Source organism: Cololabis saira, chromosome 4, assembly GCF_033807715.1.
Source record: "Cololabis saira isolate AMF1-May2022 chromosome 4, fColSai1.1, whole genome shotgun sequence".
Lineage (NCBI taxonomy): Eukaryota > Metazoa > Chordata > Actinopteri > Beloniformes > Belonidae > Cololabis > Cololabis saira.
In genome coordinates, this window is record NC_084590.1 from 29,434,013 (window position 1) to 29,446,895 (window position 12,883).

Here is a 12,883-nt window from a genome sequence, read left to right on the forward strand (position 1 = left end):
TTACTTACATATGTGAGCATCAAAAGATCAGGCTTCTGCCTCATGTCTGGGAATGTTCCTGTGGAGCATCCAATTTGCATGCAACAATGTAAATAACTGTTTGTAAAAACTTTATTGCTCTCTAAAATGTTGCGTGTGATGGTAATGACAGATGTATGAGGGACAGCGATATTTAACTATAAATAAATTGCAAATTGAACAAATATAAATTATATGAATTTGAAAAAGGCCTTTTTAAGTTGTTACAAGGAAATGCAAAGTAAAGTTTTAATGAATTTAGCACTTTTTATTGCTTTATTATAGAGGGGCGGTCAAAAAGTCTGGGTTGGGGACAAACCCAAAACAGTGAAATTCTTGCACATTTGAGTTTTCAACACACTGAAAAAGTATTAAAATGTCATCATTGAGACACAGTTATTTTTTTCATAGCTACTACAACCTAACTTTAACAAATGCAATAATTGTTTTTTCTAAAAATATTTTTTTTCTTGAAAATCTACCCTGGGGACAGAAAAACTCCCTTAATTAAATAATCACCCATATATATATATATATATATAATGTATATGTTTTTTATCACTGTTTAGGACTTAATTGATCTTTATCAGTGTGATGTCATTTCTCTACAGCAATGCTCTAAGAATTTTCTGACGGATTCAGTTTTATGAGGCTCACACAGTGGATCATATTGACATGACCTCACTCAGTGCGTATGTGTGTGTATGTACAGTGCTGTGTGTATGCATATGTTGTGTTGCACCATTAATGTGACCCTCCACGTGTTGACTGTTGACACAAAGCTTGGGCAGCCCCACTGATAACGCAGACCTTTATAAGTCCGCTGAGATGAGAAGTCACTCTACAGACCCATGATCCTCAGGTAAAGGCCTGCCACACTCGCTCACACTGATCTTTTGTTTGTAAGAGGGAATCTGTGAAGATTCTGTTATCAATTATTTTCGGCAATGTTCAGATCTCAGTCCTGGGTTTGTTTGTACTTGAAATTCTTATCAATTTCTTTCATCTGTCCCTCCACAGAGAAAAAAAAATGCATCTAAAGCTTGTGATCTTCATCTTGTCACTCTCATCAACTTTAGGTATTTATTATTCCTCAAAGATTTACTTTGAAAAAAAAATGTTGTATTGTTTTCTGATGTATGTTTTCTTGGTCTGTAGCATACCCTCTACGCGGTGACACAAGGGAGGCGACCTGGTTTGACTCAAAGGGGAACCAGGCTCATGACAAGACAGACCTTGCAAAAAACGTTGAGTAAGTTGACCACAAATCTGACAGTGAACTCACCAAGAAATAGCTCAATATATTTATAACAAATTTCTACTCTTTCTTTTCCACAGTAAGCTTTATAAGAGCATCATTGACAAAAGTGATCTTTACAACCATGAATCTGATGACACCCTGAATCCTGTGGCAGAGGAGATGAAGCACAAGCTCACTATGGAGTCGGAGCGCCTGCGGGTCCGTCTGCAGCAAGAGCTGGCCGAGCTGCGGGAGAGGTTGTCCCCATCTCCGGCCCAACTCAGCGCCACCTTGGCCAGCATGAGAGAGCGTTTGAACCCTCTCACCCAGCAGCTTCAGAGCTCGGTCAGCAGCAACACCCAAGGTCTGTGCAGCCAGCTGAAGCTCTATCTGCAGGGCATGGAGACAGCAGTTGCTCAGGCAGAGGCCAGCCCAACTTTCTACCAGGAAGTTTTCCACTGGATCAGCCAAACCCTGAGGCACAGCAGCCTGCAGTTGGCCAACATGATCAATGAATTCCATACCACTGCTAGTGGCGTGATTGAACATTTGAAACAGACAAGCGATCCTGAGGGAGAGGCAGCTGACTCAAAGGTCTGGCAGGAAATGAGCTCCAGGTTGGGACACGAAGTGAGTTTACTGAAGGAGGAGGCAGAGAACAGGGTCGGGGCCCTTCAAGCACAGCTTGCAGCTCTGCTAGAATCTGCACAGCCTCGTGAAGCTGAAGTGGCAGGCACCATGGAGCAGTTCTGCCAAAGTGCAGCAGAGCAGAGCCAAGAGCTCCAGGGCCGGATGGAGAGGGTGCTGGTTGCCGTGGAGGAGGAGGTTCGGGGAGCCTCCGTCCTGTCTCTGCCTTCTTCTTGGTCCACGGACCAGGGTGGGTCTTTACAAGGGGACTTCTCAGTTAAACTCTCTGCCCTGATCCAAGATATTCTGCACTCTGTGCGTTGATATGAATACACTTTAGCTGAGGCTAAATCACATTAAGAGACTCATCCTATACACTCATAGCAAGCTCATTGTAAATATTTGTGAATATGTTAATTTGACCGTTTTTTTTTTCCACTTCCACTTTCCACTGTTTTCTGTACCATGTTCAAAAGGTGCTGCCTTGTGATAGATAGTAGGTGAGAGAAAAGTTGGGTATTTTTTTCATACTAGTGTAAAGTTAGTTTTAAGTTGTTTTTTTTCTATTTCAGTCACTGTGCGTAGTGCCAGCTAGTTAATAATGCAAAATTAATCTGCTTTAAATTTTCATTCATTTTTATTTAAGACAGACACTCCATTTTACTCAAAAGTGCTTTAAGCAATGGATTAGAGATTATGTGCAATACATGTTGCAGAGAGATGTACATTTATTATAAAAGAAAACGTATACCTTCATTAAAGTTTCTGTGTTTTTTTTCAATAGCTTACAGAACTAACTTTTCTTTTTCACAGTTCAGGTTTACTGTTCCTTCCTAACTGTTAAGTGACTGTTAAATGCACTAGTACACACATGTAAAATAAAAATAATTAAAAAATAAAAAGCACTTGCTTGAATTACATGGTCACTTGTCAAGAACATCTGGTATTAAGATTAATCAACAACAAAAATCTAATTTTGTGCCCTAAATTACAACCTGGCAAGAGATAAAAAGTCCAAGACAATTTGAAAGCTCATTCAAATGCTTGAGATCGTCCTCCAACCCAATAATACTTCTTCAGGACAAACCAGCCACCAAGAACCAGTAAGGCAGCAGCAGCTGATCCAAACACCATCCCCACCACCAGACCTGCCACGTCTACGTCATCCTTCCCTGGAGCCACATTATTACCTGATACACACAAACAGAGATCAGTGATTACATTACAACAAATATTTCTGGATTTTTTGTGTAACCTGATTAAAAACAAATAAAGGATACTCACTGTAGGCAGCTGCATTTGGTACATCTTTTTTGAGGGAGGATAAGAGACAAGGTCAGTAAAAATGTTCATGATGGTAATGTTTGAAATGACAAAACAGCAAAATTAAACCTTCTCTAGCCGTGTAAAGAGGTCCAACTGAGACAGTGGCTGAGTCGTTGGTTTCTTCCCCAAATGGACTCAAAGACCGTTTTCTTCTGGCATTACAAGACTGAAAAACATCCGTTTCGAATTTTTTTTATGCAAATACATAAAAACTAGACATTTTTAACATATATGTCAAGCTTGAGAAATAGTGAATGGTTAATTTGTCTTTTGTCATTTGGCAATTGAGGAGAATAGCATTCTAGAGGAGGGATGGGGGTTACCTGGATTTGATTCATTCAATCACCTTTGTAACAAATGTTTTAGAATGATCTTCTAATTACTTTTAGCTAGCTAATATACTGGCAGTAGTATAGACTTCAGCTTGTTATCATGGGTGCGAAAGAAAAGGATCATTATTGGCACATTTTACGTACAGGACTGTCTCAGAAAATTAGAATATTGTGATAAAGTTCTTTATTTTCTGTAATGCAAAAATGTCATACATTCTGGATTCATTACAAATCAACTGAAATATTGCAAGCCATTTATTATTTTAATATTGCTGATCATGGCTTACAGCTTAAGAAAACTCAAATATCCTATTTCAAAAAATTAGAATATTCTGGGAATCTTAATCTTAAACTGTAAGCCATAATCAGCAATATTAAAATAATAAAAGGCTTGCAATACTTCAGTTGATTTGTAATGAATCCAGAATGTATGACATTTTTGTTTTTTTAATTGCATTACATAAAATAAAGAACTTTATCACAATATTCTAATTTTCTGAGACAGTCCTGTATAATTTCTTTAAAATGTAAACTTTTCTCAAGTCATTCTGACATGAGCATTAGCCGATTAACTGCATCCTTCTAATGCAATTGTTTATGAACAGCTTATTCTCAGGTTTTGGACTTACAGACAGCAGCACTTGACAATTAGTCGGTTCACAGAGCCTCAGTATGCAGTGCAAGTAGATGCTGGACTTGGCCCTGTCACGATGCTGAACAAAGCGGAAGGCCTCAAAGTTAAACCGGGCAACAGTGGAAAGACCGTTGTTGGTCATAGTTGTCCTGTCTTCGACTGAACATCTGGTGAAGAACAGGATTTTTCCATTTTTTCTTTTTACTTACAAATGTTATACTAATGCTATACCAATGATGTGCTCTTCTTTACCCAGTGAAAAAGTTGTGCTGCTCACTCTGAGACATGTTGTAAGGAGTGGGAGTCGCAAAACAGTGATCCAGCAGCAAATGGAAACTAAAATCAGAACAATCATCGAGTTAGAAGGATAAGAGGTCCACATTCACTTTTAGCATTTGCTTTATCACGAGCTAATGCATTATGGATATCCACTCAGTGAAAAAGGATTTCCTCACTTTCCTGTGAGGTTCACAGCCTTGACCTCCACAAAGATCCTGGTTCGTAGCTCAAGTCCTGTTGAGGGCACTACCAATGGATAGATATGGTCAGAATCCTGACGAAAAAAGACAAAGCAAAAAAGACTAATCAAAATAAATCCTTTTAATCCTTTTAATAATAATTTGACTTCACCTACATTATAAACACCCATTTTGAGTGTATCAATGAAGGTTCCATTGTTTTCACTAGTTGCCACCGAGACTGAGGAGCTAAAGAAATCAGAGTACAAGATTACAGGTTTTGCTTAAATCACACTTTCTGAACAGATCATAAGCATACAATATAAATCAGATTTTTGCACAGAGTAAGAATTCTTCATTTCTTACGCAACAATTTCTGTGTTGTTGATCAGATATTCCAGAGGGTAACGACAGGAGAAATGATAATAGAGGTCTGTTGAGTAGCTGATCAACCCGACATCAGATCTGGGGGTATCAACGTATCCTGTGATGATAACTGACTGGATACTTGAGAAGCTACTGAAGGGGCCTGATGGATCCGGGGCTTCATCCACAATCTGACCAAGACAGCAGCAGACACAACTGTTTTTAGAGTTGTATAAATTATCAAACAACTCTACATGAAGGATTCACAATATAAGAATCATTTCACATAAATATCTTTCAACATCTTCTGGCAGAAACATTCTGACCTGCAGGGACTGGCGGCAAGGATTATCCTGACTGTTGTTAACAGGAAGCTGGTACCGGATGATTGGAGGGTCCACACTGTCGTCCACAGACCCCTGGCATTGTGTGTTGTTGTGGTTCCCATTGAGTGCCAAGTTAGAGGCATTGAAGCCTGCCCATTGAGCCGTACACAGGTTGATCTCCAGGGTGATTGTATGTGTGCCACACTCAACTATTATGTCTGAGTTGTCTGAAAAAAGACGAAAAAAAACAGAGAAACCCTTAGAATTAGGATTATTTTGTAGCAATTTAAGGCACTAAGTCGATTGATTTAAAATGTACATCTGTGACAAACAACTCCTTATTTGGCTGGAGACAAGGATTTAGTCTCTGTGATGAGTGAAAACAGCCTACCAGGGGTCCTTTCGTACTGAGACGAGCAGTTGTAAAGAGATGCAGCAGGCTGCAGGAGCACAGCCAACAGAGGGAGACAAAGGGACAGGGCCATGCTGTCCGCAGGAGTCTTATTCAGCTTGGTTGTTCCTGTTATGGGTAGGGAGAGACAAAACAGAAGGACCAGAATTCTCCAATTGAGTATAAGAAATGCACCAATGCAGCAATAAGGATTGCTTTTTAAAAATAATCTTTCAGTTTCAGAGTCTAAAGTGAATGCAGTCTGCAAAGTAAATAAATACTGCAAATATTGTTTTGCGCAATAAAACTTCACGTACGCAATGCATATGTATCCCTTTTAAAACAAACTAGGGTCTTATGAGGGTCTTACCTTGCTGTCGCTTGAGCAGGTGTTTGTCACAAAGGTAGATGAGTAATACAGCTTTTATAATGTCCAGGACACTGAAAGCTGCAGCAGATTGTTTCTCAAGCCCTTCCTTCGACTCATTATAGACCCCCCACACCCACAAGCACCCGTTGGCACAATCCATTGTCAGATCTTCTTCCAACAGATGAATGTGTCAGTGGGATCCCTCAGGTTAAGTGCAAATGTTGTTTCAGATTTCCCCCCATCAGAAATGGTTATTAAGGACCGATATTAGAGATGTTGTTATTGATGGTCACACCTGGCTCTGTGTGACTGATGCAGTGAGCATCATTGAGCTTGTTGCAATTAAATAACAGCGTTACAGCTAGAAGAGAATATGCCTTTTTACCGGTCTCCTTCATCCTTCTTTTCCTTTATTCACAGATTGTACAGATTTTAACTCTAAAATTGGTTGATTAGCTGATAAAAAAAGAAAATGCTGGAAATAGATGTATTTAAGTAATTTCAATATATTTATGTAAAAACTTTATACATCATTATGTCAAAACATTAAAATGTACATTTTCCAAGACATAAAAAATAAATCTGTGTAAACGATATCTGTCCTCAATCCTGCATTCGTGACTTTAGAGTAAAACACCTGAAAAGCTTGAAAGATGATCACAATATGAGTGTTCAGTGTCTGTCAAACAAGAGAAATCTTTGTCAAGGTCTCCTGTATGTGCGTGTTTGTTGTCTCCATAAAGCAGCACTGCAAACATTCTACACACCTGTAGGCAACAACTGTCACTGCTCCACTGAGAACACCGATTGTTTATCAGAAATATAAAATGAAAGGAGGCGTCAGAGCTTTTACAGAAGTCCCTCCGGTTTGTCACACAATCCACTATGCGTCACTCTTTTGTAATGTCTTCAGCCCCACCTGAACATACCTCCAAGGAAGCATGATTAGAAACGGCACAGTGGTCATTCTTCTGCACTTCAGTCACGATATCAGCTTCATTTCCAAATAATCCTGCCATCCAACCTGCCTGCGGGGGCCGGATGGAAATGATATAAGCATGTCTGGACTTAGTGTTTACCTGTACAGAGATTGATGAGGCAGGAACTTGGAGAAATGTAAATGCATACATATAGGGTAACAGTTGTTATCTTTAGTAAGATAAATTGAGTTAAATCGACTGGATTGTAAGGACAATGTGCTGTGACAGTGACTTGTGAACAACTACGATGTTTTCTTCTTCTCTTCTTTTCTTTTTTATCAAGAGCAACAAAAGTTACATGCAAGCACATCAGGGAACAATGCAAACAAGCCCCAGAGGAGGCATTGATTTAGACGTGGAAGAAAGAGGATACACTGGGAAGCTTATGAGTGTTGTCCTGTGGACATGCACAGCAAAGCAAACTATCAGTATAGCTAATGGCCCTTCTGGGTCTGAATATAATACATCACTTGCAGAAATATTTGAGAAGTTCTTTTGCTTATCGACATTTGCAACCTTATAAAGGACCTTTGTCTGTCATGAATCAAAACACTTTTATGAGATAATGTTGGAAAATCCCCAGATAATTCTGTGCAAAAATAAAAGTACCGACTTTTACCTTCAACTGGATGACAGCAAATGTTGCAAAACCTAAATATTGTTGATCACTAATGGTGCTTTCACAGATTGGCCAGTGCTCAACAACATGGATGCTGGATTTTAAACTATGTTTGATAATACTTTTTAGTCTGGAGGACACAATGTGGAAAAATGTCCCCCCCAAAATAACATTTAAAAAGGTTTTACTACCAGACATGGCTGGGATAAAGTGGCAAAATTGAGATTAGTTCAACTTGACCTGAAGTGTTATGTTTGTGATATCTGCTTTTGGATATGCAGGGTTCCAATTTGAAATATTAATTTGTCAGATAACAGAAAGTTTTTTGCAGTCACACCAGTCCAGCTTCAATTACAGGTTAGCTCCAAAGAAATCAGAGGGGTTACAGCATCTTGTTCCTTTGATTGAGTTTTAATTTATATTAATGTATTCACAGACTATGGTTTTCAAATGTTCCTTCTACTTTTTTCCACAATCTGTTTTCAATCCAGCGCTGTTTGAGGACGTGCGACCAATACAGGTTTTATTTGTTTTCCTTCGCCCTTACAGATATTTTTCAATCATTTATGAACTGTAATTTTGAAGTTTTACACTGTTAGTCGTAATGCTTCACAAAGTGGTGAATTACTCCCTACCTCTACTGTGGACAGGCACATTTTGTTTGGACCCTGTGATAATGTCCAACTTTGCAGCAGAAATAGGTGTAAGCTATGTATAATTTGGTACAAAATCAGTTAGTTATTACAGATAGCAATGGTTGACGTCATTGACTTCTGAGCTGTGGCCTAAAAATTAATAGTCATTCTTATTTTAAAGATCATATGTTTTGTTGTGCTGTTAATTCTACAAACAGACCGCTGAGACCATGCCTGGCTAAAAAGCCCAATGCCCTGGCAGCAAAATGAATGACACCATTTTTGTATTTTATTTTTTGGGGGGGATAAACATATATTTATATCAAAAAATATATATTTGGGTTCTAATTGTCTTTTTAAAATATTATTTGTCATTTAAATGTTCAGTTTATATTATTTGTGAAATATGTTCTGCTTGATAACATTTTTGCAGCAATGTTTTTAAAATGTCAGTGAACAGCTGTCAAAAAAGTGTAGTGTTGTGAAACAATAATGCTTACTGTTAAAGTTATTACCAGTTAAAGTTATTACCAGTTGTTTGATTATCATTATCTGCAGTGCACATTGTAAATGACTTTTTACTGTTTGTGTCTATGAAATATACATTACTCATAGTAGAAGTGAATGAATGCTGTTGATAAGCCTGGCAACAGGAGTTTTTGGTGTCATCTGCTGGACAAAACTGAGTAAAGTTTAAATGTCTCTTTGGCCTCCGCATCTAAAAGACTGATTCACCAGTATACTGAAGAAGAAAACAAGCTCAGAAATACAACTTTCACACAAGCAGAGCGATAGATTTTGTATTGATTTCATGTAAGCATAATTAACATTCCTTCCAGTGAACAGAGGTGCGAAAAATATTAAATGAGCAAAAGATTGATTAATCACAAATAAAGAGGATAAACATTTTTTGCTTGGGACTCTTGCTTCAGAGCTGGACTATCAAATGGGGCAAATGGGGAGTTTAAACAGCCTGGCTTTTTTTCATGTCATTGTTTTATTCATGACCTCATTTTGACAGTTTGTGTTTACGTAATTACAAATTGGTAACAAGTGTAGTATTAACCGTCTTGAAAATGGCTGTGGGGTGTGGAGAATGAGAATTATGTTATTCAGTTTCCTAAGAAATTTTACAGCAATGCCATGACAGTTGTTAAAATGCAAATCTTACAAACTATGTAGTGAAAGGTTAATGCAGACTGTATCTGTGACGCACTCATGACAAGCATTTTCCAGCGCAAACTCAAAACTAAATGAACTGAATTGGTGTTGGAAAAAGGTCCAGATCACATGTTACAGGAACCCAGTCACACATGACTGAAATGCATATCATGAGCACAGAGACTCACAGCAACAGTCATACCGCAGATGACAACCAGCAAATGAACTCTGTTAGATGGGAGATCAATACAGAACAGCACCACAGAGCATTCTCGCCTCACCTTTATTTATTTTTTTAATTGACATCCCATGTTTCTTCCATCTGTCATTACTAAAACATCATTGTTGCTGACTCTGAATGTGTATCAGCCACAAATGATACAAACATTCTGATATGAAACATTATCCAAGCAATGCCTGTTGTTATCTTTGTCACCAAAAGTCACCAAATTTTGCACTCAAGCCAGGCCTGGCGAAAAATTTGATATTTAATGGTTTGCATTAATGGACTTGGCAAAATGGCTCAACAGCATCCCCTAGAAATCTTTGTGCCTCAAGCCCCACGATACGGTTTGACGTACATGCACGAAAATCGGTACACACCTGTATCATGTCGCAACTTAAAGAAAAGTCTCTTAGCGCCATGGCCGAAACCAAACAGGAAGTTGGTCATTTTTAATTAATCGTGTAATTTTGGCGAAATTTATGCCATTTCTTCAGCCGCTTCTTCGCCCGAACCGTAACGTGCACCCAGGTGTGTTATACATCAAAATGTGCTTCTCCATCCTGCAACAACGCGCATTACTTTTCTCAGTCAAAAGCGTTACCGTGGCGATGCTAGACCCCAAAAAAGCGCGCCCACCCTTCATCTGATTGGTCCAGACAGAAAAAACTTTGTGCCTCAAGCCCCACAATACGGTTTGACGTAAATGCACGAAAATCGGTACACACCTGTATCATGTCGCAACTTAAAGAAAAGTCTCTTGGCCGAAACCGAACAGGAAGTCGGCCATTGTGAACATTTTGTATTAATCGCGTAATTTTGGCGCAATTTATGCCATTCCTTCAGCAGTTAATACGGCCCGAACCGTAACATGCACCCAGGTGTGTCACATCAAAATGTGAGTCTCGATCCTGCAACAACGCGCATTACTTTTCTCTTTCAAAAGCGTTACCGTGGCGACGCTAGATGCCAAAAAGCGCGCCCCCCCTTCATCTGATTGGTCCATATTTGATAGTTCTCCAAAAGTCACCAAATTTTGCACGCAAGCCAGGCCTGGCGATAAATTTGATATTTCACGGTTTGCATTAATGGGCGTGGCCTAATGGCTCAACAGCGCCCCCTAGAAAACTTTGTGTCTCAAGCCCCACAATACGGTTTGACGTACGTGCACGAAAATGGTACACACCTGTATTATGTCGCAACTTAAAGAAAAGTCTCTTGGCGCCATGGCCGAAACCAAACAGGAAGTCGGCCATTTTGAATTAATTGTGTAATTTTGGCGAAATTTATTCCATTTCTTCAGCCGCTTCTTCGACCGAACCGTAACGTGCACCCAGGTGTGTTATACATCAAAATGTGCATCTCCATCCTGCGACGCCGCGCATTACTTTTCTCAGTCAAAAGTGTTACCGTGGCAACGCTAGATGCCAAAAAGCAAAAAAAAGGTGAAAATTCGGACGCTTATTGCTCAGTTGAACATTATTGTAGATACATCTTTCAAATTTACAAACACTCGGCCTGATTGGCACTAAAGGACCGTACAACCTCATCATGCTAATTATTACGGTTTTTGCAATATTTAACTTTCTTTTTCTTTTTTTCCATTTGACTTTGGACGCTTGTTGCTAGGCAACAGGTTATCGTAGAGACATCGTACAAATGTTCCCAGACTCGGCACGCTGTGGACTTCAACATATTCAAATTTCATGAAGCTGTGATTTAAGGAAACTTTATGTCAAAATCCATGCCAAACGGCCCCATCCCCAAAGGTTTATTAACAACCCTAAACCACACCCCCTGCAGCGAGCACAGGAATGAATGAAATGCAACCGTAAACACCTCAAACTGACATAGAACCACCCCGAACACAAATACTACAGCCCCAAACCAAAGCAGCAAGAGGGGACGAATGGGCAATAGGGCATGCCCATATCAAAATTTCCTGAAATTTTATTATTATTATTATTATTGATTTTGTTTGTTAAAATGTGAGATTTTACCACTAATGTGAACTTTTTGAATAAATCTTTCTTGCAATGTGACTGCAACGTTTATACAGAAAAGAGTGAAACTGTTGACTGATATCATGACTACCTGCTGTGCTGACATTGAGGAACATACAATACAAACAAAAAACTAAAATGCAATACAAACTACAACTACAAAAATGAACAGAAAACTTCATACAAGAAGCTCTTTCTCCAGCTGTTCCCCATTGTCCATCCAACTTTTTTTAAGTTTATGCTAAGATGGTCCCCCTGTAGGGGTTGACGTTAAGTTGCTTTTACAACACAAAGATTTACACTTGTTCGGTCTCTTGTTTTCTCTTCCAGTATTAATATTTGGAGTCTTGTGGAACTTTCAGACTACATGATTTTAGACCTGACTCACCAGTCACAGAGCCGGTGGGCAGGTGGGCAGGAGGGGTGTATCAACTAGCGAGTTGTATAGTCTGAACAGCCCTGCAATCTACCAGCTCTGAAAGTCACGTAGTCTGATAGAATTGTTACTTCAGCCATGATGTCCACCACAACTCTATGGGCGGCTTTCAACAATATTTGACATAGTGCCACGAAGCAATTCACAAGACACGTCCAAAACAGCCGCTCAATGTTACTTAAGATGGTTTTGGCTGATACTAAAGACAGGAGACGACAAGAGCTTGATGGTACATTCTAAAAGTAATAGACTGTTCCTTCCTGTCTTTAACATAAAAAACGAATTTATGCTGCATTAATTACAATAAATACAACCAAACATCAATAATAACCCTCTGGTAAAAAGCTGTATTGAAGAAACCCTGTTCTACATCGTTTGCTGCTATTTCAACTCCACTTACTGTACAAATTCAGTTTCTAATAGACTGGAAATTAAAGAAAAAATGCCTGGAAACTGAACCAAAGCAATGAGCAGGAAGTGAGAGCCTAGATAAAAGAGAGAGGGGGGGGGGGTACTGTCTCTTCCTCCTCTGGGTGTTTTCCTTTTCATTGGCTGATCCTACTGTCTTCCTCCCTCTATATCTTTCTGTCTCTACACTATCCTCCTCTTTGTCATGGCGGAAACACTTCTTTGTAGAGCAAACTCTGGTCACTTTCCTTTCTAATGCTTGCTAGATAGTTTAGTGGGGTTTTTTCTGCCAGTATTGTGACTCACCAGCCACCTCACACATAGTTATGC

General features: G+C 39.2%; 2 protein-coding genes across 2 annotated transcripts; one reads left to right on the top strand and one right to left on the bottom strand.

The window, feature by feature from the left end:
• The first annotated feature begins 897 nt into the window (after positions 1 to 897).
• On the top strand, positions 898 to 3,165 carry zgc:162608 (uncharacterized protein LOC100037332 homolog). Its single transcript, XM_061720326.1, has 2 exons — positions 898 to 1,270; positions 1,357 to 3,165. Exons 1-2 carry the CDS (start codon positions 1,158 to 1,160, stop codon positions 2,207 to 2,209), a joined length of 966 nt encoding a protein of 321 aa, XP_061576310.1. The 5' UTR covers positions 898 to 1,157; the 3' UTR covers positions 2,210 to 3,165.
• LOC133442353 (zona pellucida-like domain-containing protein 1) lies at positions 2,526 to 5,843 on the bottom strand. The gene is made up of 10 exons (XM_061720325.1): positions 5,719 to 5,843; positions 5,328 to 5,554; positions 5,002 to 5,192; positions 4,812 to 4,884; positions 4,633 to 4,730; positions 4,430 to 4,513; positions 4,173 to 4,344; positions 3,278 to 3,377; positions 3,170 to 3,193; positions 2,526 to 3,075 (listed from the first exon to the last, which is right to left on the bottom strand). The coding sequence occupies exons 1-10, from the start codon at positions 5,810 to 5,812 to the stop codon at positions 2,918 to 2,920; spliced, it is 1,221 nt and encodes a 406-aa protein (XP_061576309.1). The 5' UTR covers positions 5,813 to 5,843; the 3' UTR covers positions 2,526 to 2,917.
• Positions 5,844 to 12,883: the final 7,040 nt, after the last annotated feature.

What these genes read in the sequence shown, in the direction of transcription:
- zgc:162608 (XM_061720326.1), top strand. Translation starts at nt 1,158, where the DNA reads ATGTTTTCTTGGTCTGTAGCATACCCTCTACGCGGTGACACAAGGGAG. An exon ending in GACCTTGCAAAAAACGTTGA is followed by an intron (nt 1,271 to 1,356) that starts GTAAGTTGACCA and finishes TCTTTTCCACAG; the next exon opens with TAAGCTTTATAAGAGCATCA.
- LOC133442353 (XM_061720325.1), bottom strand. Translation starts at nt 5,812, where the DNA reads ATGGCCCTGTCCCTTTGTCTCCCTCTGTTGGCTGTGCTCCTGCAGCCT. An exon ending in CTTGCCGCCAGTCCCTGCAG is followed by an intron (nt 5,193 to 5,327) that starts GTCAGAATGTTT and finishes TGTCTTGGTCAG; the next exon opens with ATTGTGGATGAAGCCCCGGA. An exon ending in GCTGTGAACCTCACAGGAAA is followed by an intron (nt 4,514 to 4,632) that starts GTGAGGAAATCC and finishes TTCTGATTTTAG; the next exon opens with TTTCCATTTGCTGCTGGATC.